Source organism: Cervus canadensis, chromosome 3 (assembly GCF_019320065.1).
Source record: "Cervus canadensis isolate Bull #8, Minnesota chromosome 3, ASM1932006v1, whole genome shotgun sequence".
Taxonomy (NCBI): Eukaryota; Metazoa; Chordata; class Mammalia; order Artiodactyla; family Cervidae; genus Cervus; species Cervus canadensis.
Genome location: NC_057388.1, coordinates 72,666,263 through 72,683,590, shown reverse-complemented (window position 1 = coordinate 72,683,590; position 17,328 = coordinate 72,666,263). Strand labels below are relative to the sequence as shown.

Sequence of the window (17,328 nt, the reverse complement as noted above, 5' to 3'; positions counted from 1 at the left end):
TTTTTAAACAATTTTTGAGAATATAAAAGCAGAGGGTCAAAAAAAAAAAAAAAGCAGAGGGTCAACTATAAGCAATATGTGGTTGGAGCCTTTAATTTACAGATTTAAACTTTTTTAAAAATTATGACACTATGAAAAACTGGAAGTTTAAACACTGGTTGAAAACATTTACAGATGAAATGATGAGGTAAAACTTACTTCTAAATAACACAGGAGGGGGAGAAATGGCCGGGGGCCAGGGTTGGCAGTGAATGCATGCAGATCCGTGACATTCTTCCGTCTTCTCCCCTTTGTACTTAATTCAACTTAATACATTTTTCACAAGGTGCATATACTTTTTTTTCAACAGGAAAAAAAAAAGCAAGCATAAAAAGTTATACTTCTTTAGTGCTACCAAAAAATACTCAAATAGAAACCAACTGTGTTACTTTTGAAAAGTATCTCTCAAGACAGTTCTGATAATAGCTGTTTTCTTTTTTTTCTTAACACAACAAAGAGAACATCTGGGCCCCAAAGCACACTGGGTACTGCTTCAATTCCCCTTACTCTGGCCTTCCCTGCTAACTATGGTTTCAAGCAAAGCACTTCACACTGCTCTCTCCATTCCCCGTCGGTAGAAAGGAAGAACGTCAGACCCTGGCATCTTGAAGTACACATTCCAGGGGGTGGGGGAAGCTCCCTGGGGGAGTCTCACCGGCCCCCTCCTTCCCCACACACTCATGTTCACTCTCACAGGCTAGGACACCAAGTCATTTTTATGATATGGCTTCAGTATCCACTAAACTTAAGTCACTGCTCTAAGATATACAGGCTAACCTCTTCTAAATGAAGCCTAGAAGCTAGAAATGAATCTCAAAATGAAAACAGGAATATAATGTTTCTAGAGGAAAAAAAATACTTCTAGCAAACAACCTATATCATATTTTCTTGACTTGCAATTTAAATCAAATCCTTGAGGCCTCTTACACCTGAGGTTCCTTAGAGAAGGGGCAGTTTCAGGGTGAATCGCCGGGTGGGAGAGACTGAAAACAGACCCTGAGGCAGGCGGGCCCAGCACAGCCCCAGTGAGGTCAGAGAGCTGCATCTACGGGGAAAGTAGGCAGACATCCCTGGACCTCTGGCTTTCCACCTACTATTCTCAAAATGCATGTTTACAGCCAACACCCTCATCCGAGCAAAAGAACCTCTTGGACACACGACACTCAACAGCACACACAACATGAAATCAAAATCAGCAAAAGGGATGCAGGAAATGCTTAGCATACAATGTTTAGCAAAACAGAAGCCAAGTGTAAGACAACTATATTATAAGCACTCTGTGTGTGTGTGTTCAAACACATGCATGCACATGTTTATATGCATAGAAAAAAATTATAGGAATATCCCATAAAATTAAGGGAAAATGGTAGGATGTTTTCTTTTCTTGTCTTTATACCCTTATCTTTGTTATCCAAATAGCCTACACTGATTATAATGAAGAAAAAAACAGTCTGTGCTTGTTTAAGTAAAGAAAAGCAATACCAAGAACAGTACCTACTTGAGGGCTCACTATGTGCAGGACTCCTGCTCATCAGGTCTTACACACTGACCTCAGTCAATCTTCACCATAAGCCGACAGGGTGGGTACTTGGGGTGGCATTCCGGTATGTCCACGCGACTCTATCAAAGTGCCTCCTGCAATGGGCACCTGAAAAAGCAGGGGCCAACAAAGGAAGGACCCTGTTTAGAGACAAACCCAGGAAGCCAGCTCTCAGGAAGCGTGACTGCACGCAGACAGGATGCCCCGGCAGAAAACTTCACCTTTCTGCTCTTGTGACAGCCCATGCAGAGATGCCCTCTGCATCTCTAAGGCAGAGATGTCACAGGATATGGGTGAGCAGAACCAAAGGAGAGGCACTAAGGAATGAACTCAGCATGCAACAGACACTCACCTAACATGGAGCTAGGACCTGAGACAAGCTGAATAAGTCTCTGCCCAACGCTGAAAGATGTGAGAACTAGTCATAAACAAATGGTAAGATGAAACACACACTCAAAGGAGATGCGGTTACCTGTGGCAGGCAGCAGAAGAGAAGTGCTGGAAGACCTTGCTGAGTGGACAAAAGCACTGAAGAATGTGCTCTGCTTGGGGCAAATGCACCAGGCGTGATGAAGATGAAACATCTGCTGAGAATACTATTGGAAATCTGAAACTTCTCTTCCAAATTACACCATCCCCTTCCCAAGAAGCATCTAGGTCCCTGGAATAACTGAACACAAAGGCCATGCCACCCAAAATAAGAGAAGCACTGAGCAGCATTCTAACACACCCTTTTTCTACCAGGACTTTACCAGACAGGTCAACGCATCAAGTAGTTCCATGACACCCCCTTCTCTTCTGTCTGCTTCCCTGTGCAGGAAGATGGGTAGCTCAGGAGGGACTCAGGAATTCTGTATTTGCTACTGAAAAAAATCCATGTATAGGTGAACCTGCGCAGTTCAAGATTGTATTGTGGAAGGGCCAATAATGCTTTCTTTCCTTTTTCTCCTTTTTAAAAAATTCTGTTCGTGATTTTATAAAGACAAAAGCCAGAGGTAGCACAGCCTTTCAGACATCTTTGTCAGCACTCCAGCACCAGCAAGTGCAGTTATCACTGTTTTGCCTACAGCGACACCTGCAGATCCAGAGCGAAACTGCAGGACCTATAGCCACCGAAGTGGGACCAGACACAGAGATGGGATCAAAGAGGCAAAGCCCACCAGGCGCTCTGAGAGGTGTCTGATGTAGCGATTAGGATGTTGATGCTACTGGTCTTGCATCCCTCTCTCCTCCCACAGCAACAGTAATGTCATCAGCATTTCTGAAAGTCTCCCAGCAGGAAAGTCCTTTGAGCACAGTTCGCTGGGTCAAGTACAATAGAAACACTGGGACTCTAAGCAGAACTTTTTACAGTATCTTCACTTCAGACAACTCATACTGGGAAGCTCCTCTGCAGAAAGTAAGCATGTTCTCAAAGCTATCTTGTATGGACAAGGAAATCTATGTGCCCAAATGCTCTCTTCTCTAAGGGATAAAACTGGGCACCTTAAGCACTGAGGTGGCATGTGGATTTACGTGTTAAAATCTGTACCTTATTTTATGTATATGCAAACTTTAACCCATGGTTGGCAGGGCCTAGGTTGGGGACAAGTTGACTCCAAAGAATGATTTGCCTGTAGACTGAGAAGTTGCCATCACTACTACCCAATATTGGCCAGAACCACTAGCAAATGGGTAGCAAGAAGGAGGAATCAGAAATCAATCATCTCAAACTGGAAATCAGACTCCAGGTGACTGGTTTTTGGACAGGGTGCCCAGGAAAGGCAGTGCCTCTGTGTGGCTACCTAAAGAGTAACTGTCCTAGGTTATTTAATTACAAGAATCCCCAGATCTACAGGGCTTCCTTGATGGCTCAGATGGTAAAGAATCTACCCGCAAAGCAGGAGACCTGGGTCTGATCCCTGGGTTGAGAAGATCCCCTGGAGAAGGGAACGGCTACCCACTCAGTATTCTGGCCTGGAGAATTCCATGGACAGAGGAGCCTGGCAGGTTCATGGGGTCACAAAGAGTCGGACACCACTGAGAGACTTTCACTTTCTTTCTTTCACTTTCCAGATCTACAGTTCACAGGATAAGTTATTCGGGCACTGACTGTAAGGACTTGGGGGACAAGGATGGCTTTCATGTTCCATTTCAGATCTGCCCCAGCACTGCCTTTCAGATCGAGTTAGAGATCTGGACCACAATTTCTTATTTCGTTCATAGAAAATCAGCAATTACCTGAAGGCCAAGAAGGTTCAGTCCCTGGAACCACTAAGCCTGTAGCACCAGTCTAAGGTTTTCTGGAACACACCCAAGTCTTCAGTCTATACTTACACCAGGGTAGAATTCACAAAACCAACGCTGATACTAACCCAGAACACAACTCATTGGTCTAAGAATAGGGTCTCTGCAAAACAACAAGGCAGCTATTCTAATCTATTATTCATGAGTCAAAAACAAGCCCCTCTTTTAACAGAGTTTTTAGACATTATAAAAAGAATGCAAAAAAATGAGTAAAACACAGTATACAACTCATTGTAGAAAAATTAGAAAATATAGTAAGGAAGAACAAAGGTAATGAAAACCACTCACAAGTCCACTCATAATGTATTTCCTTCCAGGCGTTTCTCACACAAACAGTTAACGCCCCTTGAACACATGGTGGTTATGGGCACTGATCCTCCATGCAATCGACCTCAGACTTTCAGACTCTGCTGTCTTGCCCCAATCTGTCTCCACAAAATTCATTTTCCCCAGAAGAGATCAGAGGCAGAGTGCGAGGAGAGGGAAGAACAGAAGGGAAGTTAAATTAGAAGGGATGAGGCAGGAAAGGGCAGGGAGCAGTCCTATTAAAGAGGAAAGAAAGCAGATTTGCCTAAAAACAGAAACTGGCCAGGAGCAGTGTGCTCTTTCAGACACTGCCTCAGCTCACACACTAGGAGGTATCAGCTCTTCTCACCCAAAAAGGGGCAGAGAAGCACCAGGAAGCACAATCTCTGAAAAGTGAAGACAAGTACCAACACAGGGCCTGACTGAAGCCCTACCACTCAGTAGCTGTATGATCCTTGGTTCGTTCAATAGTCACGACAGCCAGTGAGGCAGGTGCTGTAATTACCACCTTTGCGTTACAAAGGTGAAAACTGAGACACAGAAAAGTGACCCTGCTTGCCCAAGGTAATGCATTTACTAAATGGCAGACTCTGGGGGGAGCTCTGGGTCCACAGTCCCCCGTATCAGACAACTTCTTCACGCATCCCTTAGACCAAGAGGATAGTAGGCCTGCGTCTCAGCAGTTACTTCTGCAGGGGAAGAACAGAATCAAGACTCTGAGGAGAAACTTCCACACGGATAAGCAGGTCTCATGGGAAAGCAAACTCTATGAGCCCAATGCTCTAACTCTGGCTCAAGCTCTTAGCTGGCTATATGACTGTGGGCAGATTATTACCTTACCTTACAGAGGAAAAAAAGGAAGAAGACTGAACTAGTTGACCTATAGCTTTCAAAATAGGCAAATAATATACAACTCAATAACAAAAAAAACCAAACAACCCAAAGGAAAAATGGGCAGGAGACCTAAACAGACATTTCTCCAAAGACATACAGATGGCCAATAGGCACATGAAAAGATGATCAAATCACTATTAGACAAATGCAAATCAAAACTACAATGAGGTATTCACCTCACACTGGTCAGAATGGCCATCACTAAAAAACCTACAAATAATAAACGCTGGAGAGGATGTAGAGAAAAGGTCAGCCTCCTACACTGTTGGTGAAAATGTTAATTGGTACAGCCACTATGGAGGTTCCCTAAAAAAGTAAAAATAGAGTTACCACAAAATCCAGCAATACCACTCCTATATCCAGAGAATATTCTAATCAGAAAAGACATATGCACCCCAGTTTACAACAGCCAATACATGATAGCAATGCAAATGTCCATCAACAGACGAGTGGATAAAGAAGATGTGATGCACACACACACACACACACACACACACACAAAATGGAATGCTACTGGGCTATTAAGAAAAAAAAAGAAGGAAATAATGCCATCTGCAGCAACATGGACAGACCCAGGGATTATCATACCAAGTGAAGTAAGCCAGACAGAAAAAAAAACAAATATCATATGATATCACTTATACGTGAAATCTAAAAGAGATACAAATGAACTTATACACAGAGCAGGCGCAGACCCACAGACACAGAAAACAAACTTACAGTTAACAAAGAGAAGGGAAGATAAGTTATAAGGTTAAATTACCAGACACATACTACTATGTATAAACCAGATAAGCAACAAGATCCTACTGTATGGCACAAGGAACTATATTCAGTGTCTCATAATAAACCATGATGAGGGGAGAGAAAAAGAAAAGAAAGAAGCAGCAAGTAGAAATCCTTACTTGGGAAGAGATGGTGGTTCCCTGGGGACTTCAGCAGCACCAGCATCTGCTCCCGGCGGCTCTGCCTCCCCAGAGCCGACAGCCACTTCCTGCACGGCGCCCTGTGGGCCTGGGGGCTCCTGAGGCCCACCTGAGTCTGCGGTGGAGTCTACCTCCACCTCCTGAACCGGGGCCGGAACTGGCCCCTGCTCCGCTGTGGCAGCTGCCGCCGCCGTGGCCTCCTCTTCTTCCTTCCTCCTGATTTCCTCCTCTAGGTCTTTTCTCCTCTTTTCGTCATCCTGACGGGCCATGTGGTCAAAACTTTTGAATACCTAAAATCAAACAGCAATTCAGTGTTGAGTTCATCTGCCAGTACTGTATCACACATTCTGCAGAAATACAGCAAAATCTGGTAAAAAAAAAAAAAGAATGAAAAAGCAATAGATAAGAAAATGTTCCCACTGGCAAAATGGAAATGCACTTCAGCTTCACCAAAAGCCACTATGAAGACAATCTTTAACAGGGGAATTCCAACATCAACGAAAAAGTGAAACTTTTACAAGCCAAGGCTCACAATATTTATACACCTATGAGCCCAACATTTACGTCAAAAGGATGCGTAACTAAATGGTCTCATCTGTCATTACTTCTACAGCCCCAGAGAGTCTTGTTCCAAATGCAAAGAACCCACTGTCCTGGTGCTGAGAGCTATAAAGGCACCAACAACTCAGATGCAAAAAGGGAAGATGGAGAATGAGCTGAATTTCAATCCACAATACAGGCCGGCTCGCTGGACTGCTGCTATCTTCCTACACTGCATGGGAGGAGGGGCAGTGCAGGTCTTGCCCTGGGAATTCAAAAGACGTTCGCAACGTGCCTACAACCTGCCAGGAGCACCAAATTCCAACGACAGCTCCCACCCTTGAAGAACTCAACTTTCTGGCATGTGGATCAGTCATTAATCTTCCCTGGGACCCAGTCACACCCAAAAAAGTGCTGCAACTCTCCATCCAACAAGTGCACGGGAAAATGACATTTTGCATGCACTATTCAAGGGAGCACATAACCCTCAAGTATAGCCAGGACAGACCCAGAAATGACAAGTCTGACAGGAAAGGCTGTGATAAATACATGTGATGCCATCGGAATGTGGGTGCAAATGAGCATTCTGGCAAGAGAGCGCTAAGGACATCTCTTAGAAGAAGGGGGTCTGAATCAGACCTTGAATGAAAGGTACCTCTTCCAGAGGAACGACAGGAGGAAATGTCACAGCGCCAAGAGGTGGGCTCATCAAGAAATATCTCTTTCGGCAGCTGGAGGCAGAAAAGCCAGAAGATCCACCTTGAAAAGTAGGTGAGAGGAGACCCTAACATTCAATCCAGCAACCGTGCTCCTTGGTATTTACCCAAAGAACTTGAAAACATGTACCAACAAAAACCTGTACACGGATGTATATAGCAACTTTATTCATAACAGCCAAAACCTGGAAGCAACCAAGATATCCTTCAATAAATGATGGGATAAACAAACTGGTACATCCAGACAATGGAATATTATTCTGCCATAAAAAGAAATGAGCTATCAGCCATGAAGAGACATGGAGGTTATTTAAATGCATATTAGTAAAAGAAGCCAATCTGAAAATGCTACACAATGTATGATTCCAACTATATGATACTGTGGAAAAGGTAAAAGTTTAGAGGCAATAAAAAGACCAGTGGTTGCCAGAGGTTGAGGGGAGAAAGGAATGAACAGGTAAGACTACACAGGATTTTTTAGGGCAGTGAAAATACTGTGTGATGTCATAATGAGGGATACATGTCATGATACATTTGTCCAAACCCCATAAAGTGAACAACACTAAGAATGACCTCCAAAGTCAAGTCTGGGTTTGGGTGACTATGATAGGTCAATGCAGGTCCATCCATTGTAAGAAACGCACCACTCTGGTGGGGGACACTGACACCAGGGGAAGCTATGGGGGTGGGGGCGGCAGGGAGTAAATGGGAAATCTCTGTCCTTTCCCCTCAGTTTTGTTCTGAGCCTGAAACTACTCTAAAAAGTAGTCTTAACAAAATAAAAGTGTTTTAAAGTGTGTAGGAGTCAGTTTCCAAAGGGTTAGAATGCAGACAGGGGCTAAATAACTGCTGTGTGCACTGGGCAAGAAGACAGAACAAGAGAAATTACAATGTCAGTGTTTTTATAAACATTCTCTCACAATGCTCAGGAAAACGCTGTTAGGAAGATAGCACTGATATTTCAAAGATGAGGGAAAACTAAGCTCAGAGGGTAACTTGCCCAAGATCCTGCCAATGAAAGAAGAAAGTAAAAAATTATACAGGAAGCACACTAAACATTGAAAGGAAATGTAGGCAGAGGAAGGCAAGGGAAATCCTAAGGTTAAAAACTAGAAACAGTACCTATCTCTGCTTCTCCAGAGAACCTGAGGCCCTGACTCACTCCTCTCACACCCATGTCACTGACACCAGACACCAGACCCACTGCCCTCAGAGCCATTCATCTTCCTGACACACCACATCTTCATATTAACTCCAGAAAAGAAGTAACAGCAAGGGCTCTCTCCTAACACTGGGGACCTCCCTTGGACCCCAGAATCATACTCCTGATGACACTGTGGCCCCCACTGCCCTTGCTTACTCAGCACCCCCGCCTCCTCTAAGATGACACCTGCTTCTCCTCTCACATCACCGCTGACCTCAGCACTCATTTCAGAATCCTGGATTGCGGAGCTGGAAGACATGTCCCTGACCTCCAGTCAACCTTCTCAACTGACAGAGGACAGTGATTCTCCCAAGACTTCCCAAGAAGCTCAGGGAGGAGCAAAAAGAGCTAGCTTTCCTGACTCTCATGGGGAGGTGGGGTGGGGGGGTAACCTTTTAAGCAGGGTTCCCAAACTGAACGCCAGAATAAACACAGGTTCAACTGAAATGAACAAAATGTCAGTCTAAATTACTGTTTGCTTAAAATATACTAATAAATAAGGGAGTGGAATACAATTTCCACATGCATCTTTCCTGCTGAAGGTCCTTCAAACTGTACAGCCAGGCTGTGCAAGCCCTTAGAACTGGGAGGAAAAGCTGAAGAAGGTTTAAACCACACAAACATCCCATACCCCAAAATATCAGGGAAAAACAGGAGTTCCAGAATGAAGCATTACAATTCTCCCATCCAAACTCTCTTTGCCTGAGTTCTGAAGAGACCCCCCAAGCACCCCACTGCCCAATGCCTCTGTGAATAAAAGAACAGCTCCCCAGGATTTACCCTGATCTACTCAACCGTCTAGTCAAGGCTATGGTTTTTCCAGTGGTCATGTAAGGATGTGAGAGTTGGACTATAAAGAAAGCTGAGCACCGAAGAATTGATGCTTTTGAACTATGGTGTTGGAGAAGACTCTTGAGAGTCCCTTGGACTGCAAGGAGATCCAACCAGTCCATCCTAAAGGAGATCAGTCCTGGGTGTTCACTGGAAGGACTGATGTTGAAGCTGAAACTCCAATACTTTGGCCACCTGATGCGAAGAGCTGACTCATTTGAGAAGACCCTGATGCTGGGAAAGATTGAGGGTAGGAGGAGAAGGGGATGACAGAGGATGAGATGGTTGTGGCATCACCAACTTAATGGACATGGTTTTGGGTGGACTCCAGGAGTTGGTGATGGACAGGGAGGCCTGGCATGCTGCAGTTCATGGGGTCACAAAGACTCAGACACGACTGAGTAACTGAACTGAACTGAACTCAACCAAAATAACCAGGGGATATCTGCTCTTTTAAAGTTCCTTGAGCAATGCTGATGACTGAGAACCACTTTCAGAAAACACTACACTCCTCTTAACTACCTGCCAGAAATTGTCCCTCTTGGTTTCCATGGAATTTACTGCCCTGCCCATTTCCCTCCATCCCCCTCCCCCTCCCACAGCCTCTTGCTTCTCCAGTTCCTTCTCTGGGGTCCTTCCCTCCAAAGGCACCTTCTCTCTGCCCTGCTCCTCCACCTTCAGCTCCTCTCCTTTAAACCACTCAGATTCTTCTACCTCCCATGAGCTTCAGTGCCACAATTCAACAGCCTATGGACAGAGACTTCTGTCTGCAATCTCCAATTCAACTTGTCTAAAACTAAGCTTCTTCCCCTAAATTCAGGTCACAGTTCAGTGACTGCATTACCATTATTACTGTGCCCTGGTCTGAAACCTTGGGTCACCTCTGGCCCATCCCACCCCTCTCTCTGCCTTGTTCCCCACCTCCACTTTACTAAACTGTTCACCAAGTCTTAACCTTTGAGAGTGTCTAAAACATAGTAGGTGTCTTACATACTGTTACCAGATTCATGAATTACCTCTGTCAGTTCACCTGTAAAACAAGGAGAAAGATCAACCTTTTCAGGTTGTTAAGAACAAATGACAACCTCGATAAAAAATTACATAACAATTAGTACATACTAGGTGCTCGGTAAATGTTCCTTTCTTTTTTCTGCAAAAGATCACCCTAGATGAAAGTGTTGCCACTCTACAATGGACTGGTTAAATAATAGAACAGAAAAATATGGAATCGGAAAAATGAAGTTTTGAGCTATAGCTCTATGATGAGTTTGGTCAAATCAAACCACCTGATCTGCTGAACTGGCACCCTCATCTGCCACATAAAATTCAACCTTATCTATTTCACAAGCTTCTGTGAAATTATTAATTTGCCAAAGGATTTGCTAAAAACCATCTCTGACACACAGCTCTCTGATCACTTGGATGGTACTTAACCACTACAAGGATGAGCAACAGCCTTAAGTTTTCAAACTGAATACCAACCTCACTCCTCATTTGACCATAGTATCTCTGGTAGTTATTCAAACATTTTAAGCGTTTGTTTCTTCATGCAGGCACTTAGGAAAGTAATATCGGACCAACCTGAAGCGAGCAGCAAGACTTCACGAGATAAACCTTTGAAATCACTTCATAAACTGTAAAGTGCTAGACGACAGTGAGAGGTATCACCAGAATTTCTACTTTCTCAGGTTCCTGGCTCAATGCTTGACTGAGTATGCTCTTTCGATCCCATCAAAATTCCACCTCCTCTACAAAACTTGTCTTCATTTCCAAAAGATCATTTCTATTCATTTCCTTCCAATGGCTCTGTCAGGTAACAGGCAAAGGTCCCTGTTACTGTATTTCGTCTCTTTAAGTATAGCGTAAGTGTCCCAAGCAGAGAAACCATTATTTAACCATCCGCATAACCAGTGTATCTCCAGTGCCTGCGGTGGCTGAGTGTGTGAACTCTTGCTTATTACATTTCAAATACCCCGTCAACTTCAGTGAATGATAGCCTCCAACGTAAACTTAACCTGGGATGCACAGATATACGCTCATATGTAAACTTATTAAGTACTATTATACTATGACTGTCTTTGACGTGAAAAGTCACATTTCAAATAAAAGAACCACACCCATCACACAGCCTCCCCCTCGTCCAGCAGTCGTAGTTCTGGGGTGTGCAGGTGTCCGTGCTGCCGCCGCCCATTCCCCAGTCTAGCCTGCATTGTTTTCATTCTCTGACTGGCCGGCCTTGTCACTCGAAGGGTTACGCGCTGCTGGAGGTGACCGGGGCCCTGAGCTTCTGATATCCAAATGCACCCTATCGGACCGGGCTGTTCTAGAGCCGGCACCTCTCACAGGAGTAAACTGATACCAGATCAGCATCTCCGCAGAAGCCGCGGCCGCAGGAGGCGGGTCGGGGGAAGCGCCAGAGCATAAACTGAGGTCGGCAGCGAAAGAAGCGGTGGGCTCGCAGCAGCCTGAGCTCACAGAGGGTCGAGGACTACGGGAGCGGGCTTGCGGGGGTCGGGGCTCCCACGATCTTCCCCCACCTCACCCCGAGCTTCCCGCCCGCCGCGCGTTACCTGTAGCACCAGCGCCTGCGCGGCCCCCGGGGGAAAGCCCATGCGGTCCGACGGGTGGCGCAGCAGGCGGTAGAAGTCCGTTTTGCGGTAGAGGAAGCCGAAGAGCACACGCAGAAAGTCCTGAACGTTGCCCACGTGCTGCAAGATGCCCAGCAGGGCCTGATCGTACAGCTCGGCCGCCCCAGGCTCCATGGCGTCGCCGGCCGGAGGAAAGCTCACTCACTGCGGGCGCGGCCCGGACGCCGGCCTATGGCCACTTCCGGTGCTCTGCAGTAACGGCCCCGGCCGCTAGTGCGCCCGGGAAACTTCCGGCCCGCGCTTGTTCGCCCCCGCGGCGGAGCTGGGCTGGACTGCGCTGGAGCCGACTGGACCCGGGCACCGCCCCTACTGCCCCCGGGCTTCTGGGGCGGTCTCGCTGAGGAGCAGAAGTGGGCCCCGAAGAGCAAGAGGGCCCGGGGCTGCGGCATTGAGGGCGCTTAGTGGCCATGTTGGAAACTGGCGGAAGAGTTGTAGCGCCGGCAACAACTGTTACGTGAGCCATGCTGTTGTCACGTGGTTTGTGGGCTGTGTTCCAGACTGGACGTCCAGAAGCAAGGCGGGACAGCGAGAACCTCTTGCTTGCGAGTCCAAAGAGGAAAATGCGACCTTTCTGTTGGTGTGTTTACCGTTACTAACGTAGTCGTGGGTGAAATGCAAGGTGATATGCATAAATAAAAGAAGACAAGATTGTCAAGTGAGTGCATGTACCAGTATTAAATGGCAAGAGCTAGATGCAGAATAGAGAATCTGGTCTGCCGTGCTGTAAAATATACATATACGTATATATATGTGTGTATAGTATATACATGTGTACGCATAGTATATATATACACAGACAGCATGTGTACGTGTTCTAAGGGTCTGTCAATGCATAATCTGAAACTCAAAACATAACACTCAAATATATAATGAACACGTCAGAGATTTATCCATTTTAATTAACAGTAACCAATGATATGATAAAGCTAGTTTGGAGAAGCTTTTCGAGAAACTGGGTATTTATAACTCTTTCAGAAAACAGAGTAAGATGGCTAGATTGGATACAAAGCTGGCTGGTGTCCTATAAAATGATGTAGATTATCTTTCCCAGTGGATAGAAATGATTTGCATCGCTACTGGCCTGAAATCTAAAAGTTAACATGTATCTTAATAGTGTATGGACTCTAATGGATTGTAAACAAAGTCAAACTCAGATAAACTGCTGTAGAGCAGCGTTCTGAAACTTTTTGGACTTAGGACTTATTTACAGGGGATTCCCTGAGGGTCCAGTGGTTAGGACTCTGCACTCTCACATCAGAGTGCCCAAGTTCAATCCCTGGTCCAGAAACTAAGATCCCACAAGTGTGGCCATGGCCAAAAGGAGAAAAAAAAAAAAAAGACCCATTTTCATTCTTAAAAATATATCAAAGACTCTTTGGAGTCTTCCATAAATTTTATGTGTATTATGTTTATTGATAGTTACCATATTGGACATAAAAACAGAAAATGTTTAAATATTTATTTATGCATTTTAGTAACCATAAAAACATGTTAACATATTTTTGTAAAGGAATAATGTTCTTCAGAGCAGTAAAAGTTTATGAGAAAAAAAAAGTTTATGAGAAATAAAGCAGCCTTTTAAACTTTTGCAAATCTCTTTACTATCTAGCTTAATTGAATTGAAGACAGCCAGAGTCTCACATCTGCTGTGTTCACTGCATTGCAGTATGGTGTTTTGATTGAAGTATGAGAAACCCAGTCTTATACAAATAGCAGTTTAATTGCCTTTTTAAATAAATGTGAGTATTATTCTTGGAAACTACACCAACATTCAACAAATTGTAGTTTCTTAAAGATTAGTTGCACTGTGAAATCTGAAATTGTATCAATAAATGTCTCCTACTTTGTCACATTAATATCTGTTGGTCTGTCCTAATACTTTGAGTGGATCTTTGTTCACTATCTAGTCTCTGTATACACAGAGCAAGGAGAGATGGAAGAAAGAGGCAGACCACTTCAGACTGGTAGGTAGGAGGTTTAATAAGCAAGGAAAGTTACAAGACTTGTCCTGGGCAGCCCCAAGACCAGTATATTTTCACGTCCACTTTGCCAGAATCGTAAATGTTTATACAGACACCTTAACTGGGTTCAATCACATACACTGTCCAGACGGGCTCAAAAACATCTTCCTCTCTCAAGGTATTGAGAGAGGAAGATGTTGTTGAAAACAACTGTTGCTGAGGGAATGGTAGGCAGAGCATACATTACAAGGACAGAGGAAAGGGTGAGGAGTCTTCCATTGCCTGGGTCTAGCTAGAGGGTCAACCAGGGATCATGTTCTCCTGAATACCCCCAACAAACTTTTACACATGTGATTTTGTAAAATCAGAATGGAATAAAGAATGTGATGCAAGAATCTAACTATATTAAAAATGTATAAGGGCTTCCCTGGTGGTCCAGGGGTCAAGAATCCTGCCAATGCAGGAGAAACGAGTTCAATGCCTGGTCTGGGAATATTGCACATGCTGCAGAACAAATAAACCTGTGCCCCACAACTACTGAACCCATGCACTTAGAGTCTGTGCTCTACAACAACAGAAGCCACTGCAATGAGAAGCCCATGCATCACAACTAAAGAGTAGCCCCCGATCTCTGCAACTAGAGAAAGCCCGAAGGCGGAAACAAAAACCTAGCTCAGCCAAAAATAAATAAATAAATATTTTTTAAATGTATAAAGCAGCTTCTCTGAAAGGGATACTGACCCCATCTGAAAGATGCTAACCCACGTAACTCTGGAAAGGAATGGTGTCTGTAAGACTAAAGGCAAAAGGAATTGCACGTAAACACTAAATTCTAAAGTTGTTTTCCACAGGAGTGTAGGTTATCATTTCTGAGACTCCTCCATACGCGTAAAGGTAATCAACAACTAAGTAAATGGTGAGGGTGGTGGAGCCCGGCTTCTCTTTAGTGGCATGAGAGGCTCCAGAGAAGCAAGAAAGGAGTCTGGAATGATTCATGTGGTTATGGGTTAGAACTGGAGGCATCAGCATAAACTCCTTTTTAGTGTAGATACAGATGGCTTTTCATAGAAATATTTCTAGAAATGTGTACATACACAGGTCAGTATTAACATATGTATGCCCTTGCTCTCTCAGCTGAGAGGATCAGAAGCAACAAAGCCCCAGCAGCAACACACACTGAACACCCAGATCCTGATTTCTAAACTTATCTCCAGATGAAGGGCTGGAACTCCTGAGAGAAATGGCTCACTCTAGGACTAAGACAGAAATATACAAGTTGAGCCTGTACCATCTTATAATGTCAGGAAGTACGGAAGTGCTCACAAAGAGGGGAAAAAACCCACAGTGAAGGGAATATGTCAAAGGGACCTAGGAGCCAACTGGAAGACTTCCCAATGGCCAAATGTGGAGCAAATAGTCACTATATCAAAACCCAAAGTAAAAACTGAGCATCCTTGGTTCCATACTGATAAAGATAGCATACTGAATAAATAATAAATGGAGGAGAACAATTTTCCTGTTCAGAAGAGTTCCAAATAATTTACGCAAACACTCCACCCTCCGGGAAGTAGAGCATAACCACTCACCCTTAAGTGTGGGCTGTGCATAGCAACTTCCCTCCAAAGAGTGCAGCGTGCAGACAGGTGCAAGTGTACAGAGGAGACGCCTGGCCGACACAACCTCAGCCAGGCGGTCACAGTCAGCGTGACAGCGACCAGCTATGGTGACTGCAGGCACCCTTGACACTATGGGCTGAGACCGGCTCTCTGCCTCGTGGTCTCCCTCCGAAAAACCCATCACTTTTGTCTAATCGGGAGAAATACTAGACAAACCCCATTTGAAGGACATTCTTTAAAAAAGCTGACCAGTCTTCAACTGTCCAGGTCACCAAAACAAAGAAAAGGAGAGCCTGACATACTGTCAGAAACGAAAGGAACCTAAGGAAACATAACAACCGAGTGTTGTGAAGTGTCCTGGACAGGATCCTGGCTCAGAAAAAGGAGCCTGGGTAAAATTACGGAAATCTAAGCAAAATATGGATTTTGGTTAGTAGTAATTGTCAGTACTGGTTCATTCATGGTACACTGACAAGTGTATCACACTAATGTGTTACTCGGGTAAATTTTTGGGGGCGGGCGGGGGGCATACAGGAACTCTCTGTATTATCTTTGTAATTTTCCTGTAAAACTATTCTAACATAAAAAAGTTTTATTTTAAAAAAAAGTATTTTTTAAAAAGGGATAACAATCTATAACCCCACTCCCCTCCCTCCCAGAAACAAGTGGAGTGTTGTGTTGGCATTGGTGCCGGGAAAGAGGCACCCTTATGGGGTGGAGGTGTGCATAGGGCAGACGCCCTGGAAGGCACTAGTCTGTATCCCTTCAGTGCTACAGCGATGGTAGCTCCCCACACACAGACAGGAGACGTGTAAACACCTGCTCATCACACAGGTCCATGGTTCCATACCTGAAGTCCCATATGTGAGCTGAATTTCAGAATTTAGAACATTTTTTCAGAAACGTAATTTGATGCTTACAGTACATTAGATATTAGACCTCATCAGTATCTGGGGTAGCAACATGAAATCAAACTTGTTAATGTGCTGAAATATATGACTATTCACATCAAGTTGGTTGAAGAGTGTAAGTATCCTATTTAAAAAAAGAAAAAGAAGTGTTAGTCGCTCAGTTGTGTCTGACTCTTTGCAACCCCATGGACTATAGCCCACCAGGCTCCTCTGTCCATGGAATTCTCCAGGCAGGAATACTGGAGTAGGTTGCCATTTCCTTCTCCAGGGAATCTTCCCATCCCAAGGATAGAACCTGAATCTCCTGCATTGCAGGCAAATTCTTTACCGTCTGAGCCACCAGGGAAGCCTATTTATAAAGAGTATAAATAGATACATCGTGTCTGATCAGTCTTTGCTAGGAAATGAGTTTGTCCCAAACTTACAAAAGGAAAAGACAAATGCACTAGGTTTTCAGAGTTCTGGGGGTTCTAACATTACACATAAGTGACTGTGGACTTATAGCAGAAAAATAATTCAGGACAATGTGATTGCCCACTAGCAGGGGAATGGATAAAAAAACATCTGTTCATTCACACAATGGAAAGCTGCATCGCAGTTAAAATGATTGGACTAGATCTCCATGTATCGACATGAATAAATCAAAAAAATGCATGCTGCATAAAAAAAAAAAAAAACCTCATTGCAAAAGGTTAGGTCATGTATGGCATCGATTAAGGAAAATTTTAAATGTGAACGTATATGTTGTTCACATATATGGAACTAAAGTTTTAAAACTTGCATGAGGAGGACACGTCAAATTTAAGAGATGGATTTGGACCAGGTCACACCCAAGCCATCATGTGCCACCTCCATCACAATTGGTGTCTTTATGGGTGAGATCTGGTGGCCAGAGGGTGACCAATGGTGG

General features: G+C 44.3%; 1 protein-coding gene across 1 annotated transcript in view; it reads right to left on the bottom strand.

The window, feature by feature from the left end:
* Window positions 1-12,254, bottom strand: part of NUDCD3 (NudC domain containing 3) — a 69,241-nt gene extending 56,987 nt beyond the window's left edge. Inside the window, exons 1-2 of the mRNA XM_043463467.1 lie at window positions 11,853-12,254; window positions 5,971-6,281 (exon numbers count right to left, since the gene is read on the bottom strand). Coding sequence (XP_043319402.1) covers window positions 5,971-6,281; window positions 11,853-12,044 — 503 coding nt within the window. The 5' untranslated portion in view covers window positions 12,045-12,254. The remainder of the gene's footprint in view (window positions 1-5,970; window positions 6,282-11,852) is intronic.
* Between the last annotated feature and the right edge of the window lie 5,074 nt (window positions 12,255-17,328).